Here is a 17,792-nt window from a genome sequence, read left to right as displayed (position 1 = left end):
ATCTGGGATGATCCTGAGCCCATAATACTGGACAACTGGCAGTATATATGGAGAACCCTTATAGGATTCCCCAGGACAGCCACATCAAAAATAGGATCAATCTTGGGAAAACCTGGACCAGTGGCAACCCAACACTACTAGCCTCTAGGGGCATGTTCTGCAGTCACAGAGACATTGCTTAACTGGGTCTGGCAGCATACTGTCTACAACAGTTGGAGCCAGTGAGTAGCAGTATAATCCTCACTCCATCACCACCATGCAGAGAATGGATAAGATTTAGAGAACTTGCCACCCAGGTTTTAAGTGTATGAAATGGGTCCCACTCCTGCCATAAAACCCTTTGCTAAATTCGAAGTTAACAGAGCTAATAATAGTCATTAGTCTTGGGACCAAGATGTGAGTTTGAGATATATGTACATCCATGCAATTATTTATGTATCTCTGTAGGTTCCCTTTGTGCATGGATTTGAAGCTCTAGCCGGGAACCCTGAAACAATGTGACTTCAGACTTTTATTCCCAAAAATACTTTATTTATAACAATATATCCATTATCTATAACATAATCAAAAAATACTGCTATACATTTTTACATTTTTTAATAAAAAGATTTATAATATTCTCTTCCATTTACAAAGGGAACATATCTAATTCCTTTGAGAATAAAACATAACATTCAGGTTAAAGTTACATCATCTCCAATTTGGATGAATTGTGATAAAGCTGACCACCACAAAATATACAGGTGTCTGAAAAAGCTTTTCTTGATAATCTTTAGTGGAACATTCCTTTTAAATCTCTCACAGTTCTGTCCATCCCTCTCCACAAAGGTAATGTATATTTAACACTGCACATTCAAAATACAGGACTTCAAAATTCTTTAATGACCAAGATCAAGGCTACTGATCTTCCTGTCTAAAGAGGAGCAAAAAACCCTAAACCCAGAAATGAATGGGCAAACAGATACTATTAAATCTGTGATAACTTTAACTATTAGAACCTCTGTTTGTTAGCTCTCCCATATGGAACACACTCATTATTGTTCAAACTCTGTTCCAACTCAGATGATCTGATACATTTGAGAGGTTGCGTGCCAAAGTACATCTGTCATCTTATCTAGTGTTTGTGGTCCCCATAGATACCTTTCATTCTTAGGACTGAGAACATAGTGCTAACTCTAGGTCTTTAGCTTCCCTGGTTAAAATAGAAAGCATCCATTCTTCTAGGCTACAGCCACCCAGACAAAAATCACTAAATAATTTGCTGCCCTAAGCAACTATCTCTAAGTTTATGGTAATCAGCTTTGCATTGATAGATCTATAACTTCTTGGTTATGCAGCAACACCTCCAAAGAGATGTGTTGGCTTTTGAGAATCAGTTTAACCAAACAATTACAATTTATGGTTATTTCACAAAGTATTTTTTTTTTAAATAAGTGTTGCCTACAATATTGTATCATTGGATAGATGGGGAAATGGAGCTTGAGTCTTCATCAGTATTACAATCTTCAAAACAGTGACATTCCTACTTGTAATCCAGTGTAACAGGATAATGAGGTATGGGTTTTTCACTGGCTACTTTACTACATGCTGATTTGCGAAAAGGTTTACTCTCCAGACAGAGGCAGAGTCTCTTCTTACACTCTGCGATGAGACATAAAAAAGGGCTGACTACATTCCCAGATCCAGCTTTGTGCAATTGTGCTTTCTCCCCGCTTCCCTCCAACAATCTGTTGCTAAGTTCTGTGTGCATATTTTTGCTGTGTTTGTTTTAAAATGGCAAAAACCATAGTCCTGTGAACATGAAAACTTCATATATACCATATGGAGTGATGTGATAACAGGGATATGTACATCACATTTTAAACTACAGAACTCCGGAGACACTTTTTTCCACAGCTGATGTGACAATCAAAATACATTCACAGATAACTACACTAATACCAAGAGGGGTTTTCTATGACATTTTTGTTTAACTGCTACCTCCTACAAAGCCAAATGCAAATAGCATGACTGCAAGAAAGGAGACTTAGCAGGAGTTGTGTTTTACATTCTTGCATCACAAAATGCACACAAAGGGCACCATTCACTGGTCCTCCTGTAACAGAAAGACTATCTTTTTTGTTTTTTCAACTAGAATTGTGCTATATAAGCGTGTCTTTTGAATTAATTGTTCTGTTTTGTTGTAATACTGTGGGCCTGATTCTGTTATACTGCAGCCCCTTTCTGACATGCCAGTGGTCTATACAGTGGGCTACACCATTACAGCCACTGGTGGCCATAGGTAGTGGAATCCCAGAATATGGAAAGTACAAAAGTAACAAACCCATCTTTACCTCTCTTCTCAGTTCCTATACCAAGCATAGCTCAGTATTGAGGGAGGAGAGGAAGAGAATAAGGGACTTATAGCTCAGTGGTTTGAGCATTGGCCTGCTAAACCCAGGGTTGTGAGTTCAATCCTTGAGGAGGCCATTTGGGGATTGGTCCTGCTTTGAGCAGGGGGTTGGAGTAGATGATCTCTTGAGGTCCCTTCCAACCCTAATAATCTATGACTTATATGGAATATTTTCTTTTCTTCCTCTTGGATTTCTGTCTTCCTTCCACTGTAGGGTATGACTCCCTAATGATAGCAAGGTTCACATTTTATCTGTCAACCTGAAAGGCAACTCAAATCAAAAGCATGCAGATCTCTCACCAAACAAGCAAGATGTCCCTTTTAAAACATTCCTGCTGTGTGGACTTCTGTTTTATTAGCAGTGGTTCATGATGGATGCTGATTAAAATCAGAAAAAATGCAATAGGGTTAAAGTCAATGACTTCATCTCAGGTTTGATGCACCATCACAAGAATCTATATCTTATTATAATATTATTCTCCTCCTAAAACTTGTTTTCCTGATTATTTACCAAAGTGCAACATAGAGATAACTAATGTAAACCGGCCTTAATTTTATTTCATGAGTAAATCTGACCCCACTATCTTCATAACACCACATTAGGTTTTTGTCTTCACTGTAAAGAACTTAAAGCATTTCCAGAGAAATGTGATGTTGGCAGGAAGGTCTGCACTCGCTCTTGCTACCATTGTCACTATGACACAATCCAGGGCAGATCTCTTGCTACTTAAAAATGATTTTCCTCCAGAATGGACAAATGTTTATGAGAGGAGAAAGGAATTCAAAAGAGGGGTCTGGATGTGGGAACCGGCTCAAGTCCAAAGGCAGCAATGCAAAATTAAACAGAAATAATTCTCAATAAGAAGAGATGTGTAACTTCAGATACACCGAGCATGCTTCACCAAAATTACATACAATACTTCGCTTTGGAGAAATAAGATACTGGCCTGCCTGTTGCTTTCAGTGCTACAGGACTGTACACACACACAAAAAATGGACTTCACTCCTAAATGTATGAATGTACTTCATGCAGGTTGCAGTTATATAGAGATCCTTCATATACATTATGCATAGCTTCATGCCTGCACTATTTAGGTAGTGGCAATCCACCATGCTAAAATGCTTTCTCATTCCCCTGAAATGCCTTAGGCAGTTTCACAGATTCCAATGCATTAGCAACAATTCCAGCTGCGGGCTGCTCCAAGTATTTCATAGTAACAGCTGTCAGTGCTGTGTGAAAATAACTTAAATAAAATCCCTGTGGCAACTTTCTCAAAAATCCTACCCTCCCTCACCAAGTCATCATCATCTTTTTAAATAAAAATTACAACTGGCTGTTGGACAATTAAATATCAAATCAAAACAAGAAGGAAGGTAGGTCAAAAACTAAAAGATAATATTGCAACATGTAAGAAAGAATATATTAAACTCCTTCTGGATTCAGTATACATTCCCCTTCCTTACTTCTTTTTCTTCCTTTCCTGAACACAACGGGGACAGAACCTAGGGACAGAGAAGAATAGTATTAAGGTTCAACAGATAAATATTTTGCATGGGAGCTCTTCACTATTTTGGAGAAGGAAATAAACTCCACTATATGGATGTCAATTTCTTTTGTTGATGCTGTAATATTACAGAGCACAAATATGGGGGAAAGACATTTCATTGAGATGGGTCCAGGAAATTTGAACAACTAGCAAAGGAGCTGTGGTGTTTGGAGGGTGAAAGTGGCAGAAGGGGGGTCCTCAGTCCCATTTTAAAACAAAGCTGGTTTTAGTTATCTGAACAGAAAAAAACTGAATTTTTTTATGTGTGAAAGATACCTCCTTGCTGTAACTTGTATGTTCTTAAAAAAATAGATGAACCAGATATATTACCCCTTCTCTTTGAGGTGAGACCCCACATGGAAAAAAACAGCCTGACGGAAAAAAATCTCATAAAAGTTACAAGCTCCCAAAGACAGGGGGAAAGTACAAACAAAGTCGCCCAATTTTAACAATAGCACTGCAGTTGCTACTCAGTGATATAGTAGATATACTATGCAGGAATGTGATGTACATACACCTGCGCAAATACATGTTAACTGTTCTGATTAGGCTGATATCTTGTAAACGCTTGCAACCTGAAATATCTTGTTAAGGCCTTATTCTAATAGCTGGTCTACACTAATGCTGTAAGTCAATCTAAGTTACACTAGTTCAATTACGTAAATCACGTGACCAAAGGCCACATAACTTAGGTTGACTCACAGCGGCGGTTACACCACGGTATGTCCATGGCAGACACTCTCCCAATCTTCCACCTCGGGGGGAGGTTGAGCACAGATGTCGACGGGACAGTGTTCTCCCATTGACTTAGTGCGTCTTCACCAGACTCACTAAATTGACACTGCTGCATCGACTGCAGCGATGCCGATTTAGTCGGTAGCATAGATATGGCCTAAGCCTATTAAAATCTATCGGAGTTTTGTCATAGACTTCAATAGAAGCAGCCTTTAGAGATGAGAATAGACATTTCCTAATGTATAATGTACATCCAGACAAATACAATTCTCTTACAATGTATGTTACAAGTCTGCATCTAGTCCTCTCGAGGTCCCTTTCAGTTCTATGATTCTATGGTTTCTATATTAGTGAGAACAAAATTCATGCACCAAGATAGGTTAAGATTTCAGAATTTAATTTTTTCCTGATTGGAGAGAAGCAGTCAAGAAGAGACTCAACAAACAGAACCTGTGCCTCCTACTTACCATTTTCCTTTTGGTTTTGTGGTGAGGTCCACACAAGCGAAGTGAAACCACTCAATTGGACACTGCAGTTCAGGAAAAAAGAAAGAAGAGAAACACTTATAAAACTAGGAAAGGACGGCCTACTAATGCAGGTTATCTCATCAGATGTATTTGTGCTGTGAAGTTATGCAGGGCACTGTAAGAACAGATATCCAGAGTGTACCTTCAAAAAATATAAGCCACGGCTGAAAGGGACCTTAAAAAATTTAAACCCAATCCCCCGCACGGTGGCAGGACCAAGTAAACCTAAACCATCCTTGACAGGTGTTTGTCTAACTTGTTTTTAAAAGCTTCCAATGATGGGGACTCCATGACCTCCCTTGGAAGCCTATTCCCTTGGAAGCCTATTCCTAGTCCAGGTTTTCTAAACCTCTTATCATTTTTGTTGCTCTCCTCTGGACTCTCTCCAGTTTGTCCTTTTCTTTCTGAAGGTGTGGGGCCCACAGCTGGACACAGTACTGCATCTACGATCTCACTAGTGCCAAGTAGAGTATGACAATTACCTCCCATGTCTTACATACAACACTACTGTTAATACAGCCCAAAATATTAGCCTTTTTCACAACTGCATCATCACACTGTTGACTCATATTCAATTTGCGATTGACTATAACCCTGATTTTTTTCAGCAGTACTACCACCTAGCCAGTTATTCCCCATTTTGCAGTTGTGCATTTTATTTTTCCTTCTGAACTGAAGTATTTTGCACTTGTCTTTATTGAATTTCATCTTATTGAATTCAAACCAATTCTCCAATTTGTTAAAGTCATTTTGAATTTTAAACCTGTCTTCCAAAATTATTACAAACCCACCCCACTCCAAACTTGGTGTCATCTGCAAATATTATAAGCATACCCTCCACTCCATTACCCAAGTCATTAATGAAAATATTGAAGAGAACCAGACCAGGATGGACACCTGCTGGACCCCATTAGATTCACCCTCCCATTTGATAGCAAACCACTGATAAGAGACGGTTACTCACCGTAGTAACTGTTGTTCTTCGAGATGTGTTGCTCCTATCCATTCCAGTCAGGTGTGCGCGCTGCACGTACACGGCTCTTCGGAACATTTTTACCCTAGCAATTCCGGCGGGCCGGCTGGCGCCCCCTGGAGTGGCGCCGCTATGGCGCCTATTATATACCCCAGCCGGCCCGTCCGCTCCTCAGTTCCTTCTTGCCGGCTACTCCGACAGTGGGGAAGGAGGGCAGGTCTGGAATGGATAGGAGCAACACATCTCGAAGAACAACAGTTACTATGGTGAATAACCATCTCTTCTTCTTCGAGTGATTGCTCCTATGCATTCCAGTCAGGTGATTCCCAAGCCTTACCTAGGCGGTGGGGTCGGAGTGAGACGTGGCGGAGTGTAATACTGCGGAGCCGAAGGCTGCATCGTCTCTTGATTGCTGCACCAACGCGTAGTGGGAGGCGAAGGTGTGGACAGAAGACCAGGTAGCCGCTCTACAGATGTCCTGGATGGGGACATGGGCCAGGAAGGTGGCCGACGAGGCGTGCGCTCTCGTCGAGTGAGCAGTGAGGCGGCATGGTGGCACGCGAGCAAGCTCGTAGCACGTCCGAATACATGCCGTAACCCATGAGGAAATTCGCTGCGAGGAGACCGGCTCGCCCTTCATGCGGTCGGCGACTGCTATAAACAGCTGGGTCAAACGTCGGAAGGGCTTCGTCCGCTCGATGTAAAAGGCAAGCGCCCTGCGGACGTCCAGGGTGTGAAGCTGTTGCTCACGAGGTGAGGCATGCGGCTTCGGGAAGAAGACCGGGAGGAAGATCTCCTGGTTGAGGTGGAAGGCCGACACCACCTTAGGGAGGAAGGCTGGGTGTGGTCGAAGCTGCACCTTGTCTCCGTGGAAGACGGTGTATGGTGGACCAACCGTTAGAGCACGGAGCTCAGAGACTCGTCTCGCTGATGTAATTGCGACGAAGAAGGCTGTCTTCCAGGAGAGGTAGAGCAGAGAGCACGTGGCTAGAGGCTCGAAGGGCGGTCCCATAAGCTAGGCCAGAACGAGGTTCAAATCCCAGGTCGGGGCAGGACGCCGCACGGGCGGGTACAAGTGGTCCAGGCCTTTAAGGAAGCGGGAAACCATCTGGTTGGAGAAGACGGACCGACCTCCCGTAGATGGACGAAAGGCGGACACTGCTGCCAGGTGTACCCTCAAGGAGGCGACCGCCAGACCTTGCTCCTTAAGGTACCAGAGGTAGTCCAGGATGGTAGGGACAGGGACTACGAAGGGATTGAGGCCTCGTTGGTCACACCAGAGCGCGAATCGCTTCCATTTCGCAAGGTAGGTGGAGCGAGTGGAAGGCTTTCTACTCTCTAGCAGGACTTGCTGTACCGCCGCCGAACAGTCCCTCTCCGCGAGGGTCAACCACGCAGGTACCAAGCTGTAAGATGGAGGGACCGCAGGTTCGGATGGTGGAGTCTGCCGAAGTCCTGCGTGATGAGGTCCGGCCATAACGGAAGGGGGATGGGATCCCGAACGGAGAGCTCGAGCAGCCGGGTGTACCAGTGCTGCCTCGGCCAGGCCAGAGCTACGAGTATGACGTGGGCTCTGTCCCTCCGAAGCTTCTGTAGCACTCGGTGCACGAGCGGGAACGGAGGGAAGGCGTAGAGGAGGTGATCCTTCCAGGAGTAAAGGAAGGCGTCCGACAGGGAGCCTGGCGAGTGACCTCGGAACGAGCAAAACAGGTGGCACTTCCTGTTCTCCTTGGAGGCAAATAGGTCTATTTGGGGAAACCCCCACCTCCGGAAGATTGTGTGCACGACATCTGGACGGAGGGACCACTCGTGGGAGAGGAACGACTTGCTGAGATGGTCGGCCAGCGTGTTCTGCACTCCCGGAAGAAAGGACGCTTCCAGGTGAATTGAGTGGGTCACGCAGAAGTCCCACAGGAGCAGCGCTTCCTTGCAGAGGAGGGAGGAGCGGGCTCCGCCCTGCTTGTTCACGTAGAACATCGCTGTCGTGTTGTCCGTGAACACTGTCACGCAGCGGCCTTGCAGGCGGGTGCGGAAGGTGTGACACGCCAAACGGATCGCTCACAGTTCGCGGATGTTGATGTGCAGAGTGAGCTCTCGGGGTGACCAAAGACCTTGGGTGTGAAGGTCGCCCAGGTGAGCCCCCCAGCCGAGCGCTGAGGCATCCGTGGTCAGAGTGGCGGATGGGCGAGGAGGGTGAAACGGGACTCCCGCACACACGACGTCTGGGTGTAGCCACCAGCTGAGGGACTCAAGGGTTGGCTTGGTGACCGTGACCACCATGTCGACAGGGTCTTGATGCGGGCGGTACACCGACGCTAGCCAGGACTGGAACGGGCGAAGGTGGAGCCGCGCGTACGCAGTGACATACGTACAGGATGCCATGTGGCCCAGGAGGCGGAGGCAGGATCGCACCGTCGTGGTAGGAAAGGTGACGAGGTCTCGAATGACGGAGACCAGTGTCTGGTGCCGAGATCGCGGTAGGCAGGCCCTGGCCAACTTGGAGTCGAGAACCGCTCCAATGAACTCCACCCGCTGCGACGGAATTAAGGAGGACTTCTCGGCATTGATGAGAAGACCGAGCCATTGAAATAGAGACAGGATTTCTGTCATCTGGTCCATTACCAGCTGCCGAGACGTTCCGCGAACCAGCCAGTCATCGAGATACGGGTAGACGTGTATATGACGACGGCGGAGGGCTGCGGCAACCACTGCCATGCACTTGGTAAACACCCTCGGTGCGGTGGATAGGCCGAATGGTAACACTGCGAACTGGTAGTGTGCGTTGTTGACCACGAAACGTAGGTAGCATCGATGGGGAGGGTAGATCGTGACATGGAAGTACGCATCCTTCATGTCGAGGGCGGCAAACCAGTCTCCCGGATCCAGAGAGGGAATGATGGTCCCCAGGGTGACCATGCGAAACTTGGGCTTGAGCAGATACTTGTTCAGCTCTCGAAGGTCCAGGATAGGACGTAGCCCTCCTTTCGCTTTGGGGATGAGAAAATATCGGGAATAGAATCCCCTGCCCCGCCTGTCTTGAGGCACTGCCTCTATGGCACCCACGCTCAACAGAGTCTGGACCTCTTGTAAGAGGAGTTGCTCGTGAGAGGGGTCCCTGAAGAGGGACAGGGAGGGTGGGTGGGAAGGGGGGGCGAAACAAACTGAAGGCGGTATCCCGACTGGACTGTTTGAAGCACCCAGTTGTCCGTTGTTATTTGGGACCATGCCGAAAAGAAATGGGAAAGGCGGTTGTAAAACAAAAGGGTAGGATCCGGTAGGAAGAGTGATGGGCCATCCTCGGGCGTCCCATCAAAAGGCCTGTTTGGACCCTTGAGGGGCCTTGGAAGGGGCCTGGGCCTGGTTGCGTCTGTTGCCGGATGGTCGATGGCGATTTAGGCCAGGCCGCTTGCTGTTGTAGGGACGGTACCGTGGCTGAGTGAAAGGCCAGGAGGGTTGCTGCCTGAAGGACCTGCGCTGTGTTGCTGGTGTATGCATCCCGAGAGTGCGGATGGCTATGCGACCGTCCTTCAGGGTCTGAATCCGGGAATCAGTTTTTTCCGAGAACAGACCCTGAGTATCAAAAGGCAGGTCCTGCAGCATGTACTGCACCTCCGGTGGTAGGGTGGAGGACTGCAGCCAGGAGATGCGCCTCATAGTCACTCCTGAGGCCAGGGTCCTTGCTCCCGAGTCCGCGGAGTCAAGAGCGGCCTGGATGGAGGACCTGGAAGATTTTTTCCCTTCGTCCAACAGCACCGAGAACTCCTGGCGGGAGGCTGTTGGGAGCAGTTCTGTAAACTTCGCCAGGGACACCATGATGTCATAGGCGTACCTGGTGAGGAGAGCCATCTGATTGGCGATCCGAAGTTGCAGACCGCCAGCAGAGTAGACCTTGCGGCCCAACAGATCCATCCGCCTCGCCTCCTTAGACTTCGGCGCTGGGGCGGGCTGACCATGCCTCTCCCTGTCGTTGACCGACTGTACGACCAACGAGTCTGGGGCCGGGTGAGTATACAAATACTCGTATCCCGTGGGGGGGACGGAGTACTTTCGCTCGACCCCGCGGGCAGTAGGAGGGACGGACGCCGGTGACTGCCAGATTGTCGTGGCGTTCTTTTGGATCGTACGGATGAACAGTAAGGCCACCCGTACTGGAGCCTCCGCTCCAATGACGTTCGTCACTGGGTCCTCGTCCTCCTGGACCTCCGCCACGGGGAGATCGATGGCCTTTGCCACGCGGCGAAGCAGGTCTTGGTGGGCCCTCAAGTCTATTGGTGGAGGATCTGTGGCAGATGCTCCGGCCACCGCCTCGTCTGGTGACGACGACGAGGATAAGTCCTGGACTACAGCCTCTGTAGATGGATCTTCTAACGGTTGGTCAGCTGGCTCGGGCTGAGGATGCCTCTGGGGGTCAGGCGGTATCGAAACCGAACCCGGTGGCGAAGGGGGCGGTCTACTTATGGTGGTCTCTGGTACCCTGCGCTCGGAGGCAGGGGCCCTTGGAGGGAAAGGCACCCCCTGAGTCTCGTATTGGGCCCAGGGGACCCAGAAGCCCCACTGCTGTGCACCCTGAGGTTGATCATGCGGAGCAGGCGGAAGGTGCCCGTTGCTGCCTGCCCCGGAAGCGACCGACGCGGGACGAGATGGCCATGGGGGTGCAGAGGCGCTGATGGACTGCGCCGTCGAAAGTGGCAGCCTGTCCCCGGACGGTGCCGAGGATCGGTGCCGGTCATCACGGTACCGGGATGGTGACCGAGACCAACGTCCGCCGCGGTGCCGGGAGCTCGACCGGTGCCGGGAGCTCGACTGGGATCTGGACCGGCGGTGCCGGGAGCGGCTGCGAGAGTCACGGTGCCGGAAACGATACCGGGAAGCGGACCTCCGTCGGTGCCAACGCGAAGGCGATCGGGACCTGGAGCGACGCCGGGAGTACGACCGGTACCGCGATGTTGAACGGTACCGGGACTGCGACCGGCGTCGAGACGGCGACCGGTACCGCGATGGTGAGCGGTGCCGGGATCTTGAGCAGCGGGACGGTGACCTTCGTCGGGACCGGGAACAAGACCGGGCCCGGGAGTGCCGTCTGTGCCGTCCGTCCGGAGAAGGGGGCCGAACCATCATCGCCGGCTTTCCCGCCAATACAACAGCCCGCACCGGCGGTGCCGGGGGCCGGAGGCTCGGTGCCTCTGTGAGCTCTATGAGCTCCCGCGCCGTTGAGAAAGTCTCAGGCGTGGATGGCAGCTGCAGCTCAACCGCGGTCGGCGCCGGGGAGCATGGCGGTGCCGGACTCGACGGCCCTTGCGGCACCGGAGGCAACGGCACGGTGCACGTCCTGTGCACGGCCACAGCCGGTACCGTAGGTGGTGGTATTGGCTGGGCTTCTAGACCCTGAGCGTGGGTCTTTGCAGCTGCCTTCGCCGGCTTACGCTTCCTGGATGGCGAGAGGGAGCGGTGCCGGGTCGCCGGTGCCGCTGGCTGAGGTCGAGGAGCCTCGGTGCCGGAGCGGCTCGGGGCCGCCGGTGCGCTACACGCCGATGAAGCCCTCGGTGCCGGCGCGGTCAGTGCCGGGGGCTGGAGCGATGCCTCCATCAGGAGCTGCTTCAGGCGAATGTCCCGCTCCTTACGCGTCCGGGGCTTAAATGCCGAACAGATAGGGCACTTATCTGTCCTGTGACTCTCCCCGAGGCAACGGAGACAGGAGTCGTGCGGATCCCCGACCGGCGTGTGCCGCTGGCAAGATGCGCAGGGCTTAAAGCTCGGTGCCTTGGGCATGAGCCCGCACCGGGAGAGGAAAAGCGGGAGGGGGGAAAAAACCCTTATCCTTATCCTAAAACTATCTAACTAACTGAACGAACTATCTACACTAAGTAATGAAACAACTATGTACAGAAAAAGTAGCGAGAGCTAGGGTTGTGGAGGACAGAGAGCACTCCACAGTTCCAACTGGCCGTCACGGGCGGTAAGAAGGAACTGAGGAGCGGACGGGCCGGCTGGGGTATATAACAGGCGCCATAGCGGCGCCACTCCAGGGGGCGCCAGCTGGCCCGCCGGAGTTGCTAGAGTAAAAATGTTCCGAAGAGCCGTGTATGCGCGGCGCGCACACCTGACTGGAATGCATAGGAGCAATCACTCGAAGAAGAACTACTCTTTGAATATGATCTTTCAACCAGTTGTGCACCCACCTTATAGTACTTTCATCTAGTTTGCTTATGAGAATGATGTATGGAACTGTACCAAAGCCTTACTAAAATTAAGATATAACACATCTACTGCTTCCCCCCATCCACTATAGCAGCAATCCTATCAAAGAAAGAAATTACGTTGGTTTGGCATGATTTGTTCTTGACGAATCCATGCTGACTATTTCTTATGACCCTATTATACACCAGGTGATTACAAACTGATTGTTTAATAATTTGCTCCAGTACCTTTTCAGATACTGCAGTTAGGCTAACTGGTCTATAATTCTCTGGGTCCTCATTCCTCTTTTTAAAAATAGGTACTATGTTTGCCCTTCTCCAGTCTTCTTGGACCTTTCCCATCCTCCAGGAGTTCTCAAACATAATTGGTAATGGCTCTGAGATTGCTTCAGCTAGTTCCTTAAGTACCCTAGGATGAATTTCATCAGGCTTTGGTGACCTGAATACATCCAACTTAGCTAAATAGTCTTTAACCTGTTCTATCCCTATTTTGCCCTGCATGCCTTCCCCTTGGTTGTCAATATTGTGTTGAGTATCTGGTCATCATTAACCTTTTTAGTGAAGAATAAAGCAAAACAGGCATTAAGCAGCTCAGCTTTCTAGATGTCCTCAGTTATTAGTTCCCTTTCCCTGCTAAGTAGAGGACCTACACTTTCTTTTTTCTTTCCCTTGCTCCTAATGTATTTAAAGAACCTCTTCATTTTATGTCCTTTGCAAGGTATAACTCATCTTGGGCACTTACATCGGGATTGTCACAGCCAATCATTTCTCCATAGGACACCTGGTGGCACAAGCAATATGTGGGCTCATTGGGATCCACTGGCATGTCTAGGACATCCGAGGGGTGAACAGACAGGATGGTATCAGCAAACTCAGAACTGTGGAGGAAACAATACTATTGAATGTTAAGTGAGAGCAAATTACTTTTGCTCATTTATAACTGTATATTTCATAGATAACTAGTTTCACTTGAAAATTTAGCTTTAAATATATCTTAAGCTTAAAATCAATTATGAAGGTTTAGAAAATATATTCATTAAAAATATAAATAGATTTGGATAATTCTGAGCATTGGTCAAAACAAAATTATATGAGGTTTAATGTAAAGAATAATTTGCAGCATACAATACATACAAATAAAGGGAGTACTATTTAGATAGCAATGATAAGTATAGCAAAACTGCATTGATGACCAACTAGAAACAACAGGAATGTGACAAGAATCGATCCTTTTCAGTAGTAGCTTAAAAATCATATTTCTATCAGAAAATTTTGAACTCTGGTTTCAAGTAACAGCCAAGATTGCTACAACTGAAAGAATGTAATATTCCTCTATTTTTCCAGTTTATTTATTTGTGCATTTGGAAGCACTTTGCATATAATCAGTTTCTTCCTTGCTGAAAACACCATTATAGACATTAACAGGAGCAATATAAGCCTTATAATTTTTTAAAATAATATTTTTATGATACCACGCAGTGCTGTTTAAGGATGCCTTATAAGAAACTGGAATTATTTCTGTCGTTGCTTTCAAAATATTCAAATTGACAGTGTCCTGTTAATTACAGCATATGAAAAGTAGACCTGAGAGTCTTTCCTGCTTGCTTCAAGAGACTGGATTAGGTGACTCAAGATTATTTAGGATACCTACCCTATGATGTAGAACACCAGGAAATGATTCCAAGAATGCCCCAGGATTTCTGGGAGAGTGATGCAACATCACAATATACCTCAGAATGAGCAGGTCACCATTATCTGCAAGCCAGCTCAGTGTAAACTAATACAAATGGCCACACACAAAAATGCTAAGCTACTTTTCTTTACGTTTGCAGAAAGCAACAGAGACTGCATTCCTGCCACCTCAGATACAGATACTGTTCCAGCCATATTAACTCCTTGCTCAGTGTATGAGAACTTAATAATGCAAAGATATCTTGACACTGGTGCCAGGGGAAAGCATGAAGACAGGACATATTTAAAATGCAGTCAGAGTAGAAGAATGGTCTGGGAATACAAATTGTTGAGCTGGAAGTGTCATCAAAAGGACCAGGAAGGTTTCACTTAGTATTTTATAAATTTACAAAGCTTTTCCATAAAGCCACAAAAGCTGTGACTGTTTGTCTCTTACCCTCCTTTTAGTTTTTTCTTCTTTGGAGTATCTTCTTCAGATGTTCGCCTGCCTCGACCCCGGGAGCCTCTCTTGTCCTTTTGACTTCGTCCCTCTGAAAGCCAAAATTATTTCAAATTAAGGGCACCCCAGAAAAAATATTGTGTCTGTTACAGCTCCATTTTGTTTCTTACAGCTGTCCCCTTACTCCATTTTGTTTTTGTTCTCCTCCTGTGGCCGCCCCTCCCTGGCTGTTAAGTTGTTTACCAGGGCCACTGCCCTTCTCAAAGGGAGGGCCCCTTAAGTTGTTTAACAAGAGCCATTGCCCTTCTCAAACGGACGGCCACTTGTGCTGCGTGCTAAGTGGGACCACTGCCCTGTTCGAAGCCCTTGTTAAACCTGGGCTTGGTGTATGGTAGGCAATGTCCAGAGCTGCAAGACCTATTGTGTTTTTAGGATCCTGGGCATGAGTCATAGACCTCATGTGCTTTTGAGTCACCTATTGCACAGGACTCTGCCCAGGCATGTCTCTGTGGTTACCTGCAGTTTTTCCCTGCCTTCTCTCCTCCCTGTAAGAAGGGGAACCAATCAGAGTTACTGGCGGGAAGCTGCCTGAGTTTGCCTTTATAACCAGACATTTTCTGATCAAACATCAGAAAGGTTCCTGCATTGCTGCCTGGTCTGATCAGCCAGAGGTTCTGGGGGTCCTTTCTCCACTCTCGTTTTATTTTTGAGCGTACTCCCGTTTTTAAACCCCCCCCACGAAGAACGAACTGCTGCCTGAGAGATCTCCTGATTATCTAGACCGTACCGAGCCTTCTGATGTTCTTGCTGCTTCTGCCTCTGCTGCTGCCTTGGGGACTGGTAAGAATCCCTCTGTGAAACTTTCTATACTTTTATTTTATTATTTTAGCTGCTGGCTCTGTCTCCTCAGCACACAGACTCAAGCTAAACCTTGGTCTGTGTCTTAAAACCTCTCTTAAACTCCGTGGCACTTTGCCACTAAAAATAAGTCTGTGCCGCTGCTAAGCTCTGCTCCTGTGGGTTTTGCCTTGGGCTCACTGCTTTCAGCTGTATCCACTGCGGTAGCCACCATCCCTTGGCTTCCTCGGGGGCTGCCTTGGGAGCTGTATCCTGGGCACATACCACTCTGCCCTCTGTAACTTCCCCATAGCATAAGGTGCACCATAGGTTTTGTTTTTTTAGTTTAATAAGTCATAGTTTGTTAAGATTGTAAAGCTTGTAAGTCTCACCTGCCTTGCTATAGTTCGTTGTTTTGTTGCTCCATATAGTTGCTTGTTCTAGTTTTGCTTAGAATTGTGATATTTGTTGTTTTGCCTAGTCGTTGGTTAAGATAGATTTAAAAAGTCGTTGCCTGGTTGTATTCTGTACCTGTTTTGTTACTTTGTATCAGCTGCTTGTCATTTTATATAAGTTTGATTAAGTTAGAGGATAGATAAGGTTTTTTGCTGCTTTTTTCCCCCGCTCCAATCTCCCCCTCTGTGTACTTCTCCGTGTCTCCCTGTCCCAAACCCCTTGCTGCTTTTTCCCCCACGTCTGCATCACCCTCTGAACTTCCCAAACCCCTTGCTGCTTTTTCCCCGTCTGCATCACCCTCTGAACTTCCCAGACCCCTTGCTGCTTCCCCCCCATGCGTCTGCATCACCCTCCGAACTTTCCAAACCCCTTGCTGCTCCCCCCCCCAACACTGCTCCGTTGTCCTTACCTCGCAGGGCTTCAGAGTCTCTCGCTGCTTGCAGCTGCACCTCTCATCAGTCGCCACTAATCATTCACCCCCCCCCACCCCTCCTGTTTCTTGACCCAGCCGTTGGGTACACTCTTGCCATCACAGCCTCACAAATTAAGTCTACACTGCATAATTTCACTTATCACCCATATTGTATTATTGCACTGTGATTCACATTTTACTTCCACCTTTCTGATATACTTTGTATTTGCATTGATACCATTGTGTTACATTGTGTATAAGGCCACTAACCACTTAATACATTCTATCTAAGATTGTTGACCATTCTATATAGAAGCTACCATTTTATTTTGCATCTCTTTTTGGTATGTTTTACATTCCTCACTGTATCTAGAGTTGTTCCTATATAAAGTTGAGTTGCTTATTAACTGTACTGTATCCCATTGTGCTAAACCCCACTTACTGTACCCCACTCTTAGAACTCCCTACACTGTTCAATAAGAAACCCCCCCACCATCATTGTCTATTGTAAACACCCTATACACCCCATCCCATCGTATTTCATTGTTAAATTCCCACCACTTCCTTTTTCCTTTAATAAAGAAATTAATTGGCACCCCACCCGTGTGGTAATTGCTCCCCAAGATCCCATATACCTGCAGGCAGGGACACATTGGATGCTTTTATCTGTGCTCCTATTATTTTAAACTTCTGTTCTGCAGACTCTTTATGTACAAGGCTCTTTGGATATTAAAAATATGTATAATTTACACATACTATATCACACACAGTGTCAACTTCTGTTCTGGTTTGCAACTTGTTCAGCCTCATAACACAAGTCAATAGAGTTGCACAGGAGTCACCTGGAACTTGGCTGGTATTGTATATTCAAGGAACCTTTTAGTAAAAGAGTGCTTTAAAAATACACTCAACATCTTCCCATCCAAGGACTGTGCATTATTAATCAGGGTGCAACATACACATGCCATCACCAGCACCCACCAAACAGACTTCAAAACCATGTCCTCAGCAATTTAAAGGAAAGATCAGTTGTACAGTGTTCATTGTTTACTGTATGTTATTTGGCTTTTTGCCGTTTAAAATTTCTAATCTATATTAAAAAACAGGCATTTTCCTTTAACTCTTAAAATGTCCTATTGTCATCAGGTTACATTGGACTCTTAAATTAGAAATAAAATCCTAACTTTATTTTAATCAATATTTTTTCTTAATGAGAAAATCATCCTCTCCCACCCCAATGTCTTTTACTTCTCAAGGCAAGGCACAGCTGAGGCAAAGTTTGTTCAACTCAGAATAGATGTTTTAAAGATGTTTTTAGTTTCAAAGTTTTAAGAGCTTTGTAGCAGTGCTTATAACCAGTGACTTAGAGAAAGGACTATTTCAGGATATGCTGACTCAGCGAGGCAAGGGACCAGCTTCCAGCAAGAACAGTTAAGAGGGCTCTAAACTAGATTCTTTCTTCCTCTGCCCACCAAATGGTGGCACCTTGTCAAAATTACCTAAACCTTTTAAAAGCATTAAATAAAATAAAAAACCACACACACCAAAGCTTCAAAAAAAAGTTATGTCTGCTCCATCACAGCCC

At 46.9% G+C, this 17,792-nt stretch overlaps 1 protein-coding gene across 1 annotated transcript in view; it reads right to left on the bottom strand.

Annotated features, from left to right (window-relative positions):
- Window positions 1-522: 522 nt before the first annotated feature.
- ING5 (inhibitor of growth family member 5) overlaps window positions 523-17,792 on the bottom strand; it is a 35,690-nt gene continuing 18,420 nt past the window's right edge. The window contains exons 6-10 of the mRNA XM_045030357.1: window positions 14,500-14,593; window positions 13,114-13,249; window positions 5,142-5,203; window positions 3,857-3,895; window positions 523-2,770 (exon numbers count right to left, since the gene is read on the bottom strand). Coding sequence (XP_044886292.1) covers window positions 2,689-2,770; window positions 3,857-3,895; window positions 5,142-5,203; window positions 13,114-13,249; window positions 14,500-14,593 — 413 coding nt within the window. The 3' untranslated portion in view covers window positions 523-2,688. The remainder of the gene's footprint in view (window positions 2,771-3,856; window positions 3,896-5,141; window positions 5,204-13,113; window positions 13,250-14,499; window positions 14,594-17,792) is intronic.

Source organism: Mauremys mutica, chromosome 9 (genome assembly GCF_020497125.1).
Source record: "Mauremys mutica isolate MM-2020 ecotype Southern chromosome 9, ASM2049712v1, whole genome shotgun sequence".
In the NCBI taxonomy this organism is placed as follows: domain Eukaryota; kingdom Metazoa; phylum Chordata; order Testudines; family Geoemydidae; genus Mauremys; species Mauremys mutica.
Note: the sequence above shows the minus strand (reverse complement) of the source record. Positions and strands in the feature narration are given on the sequence as shown.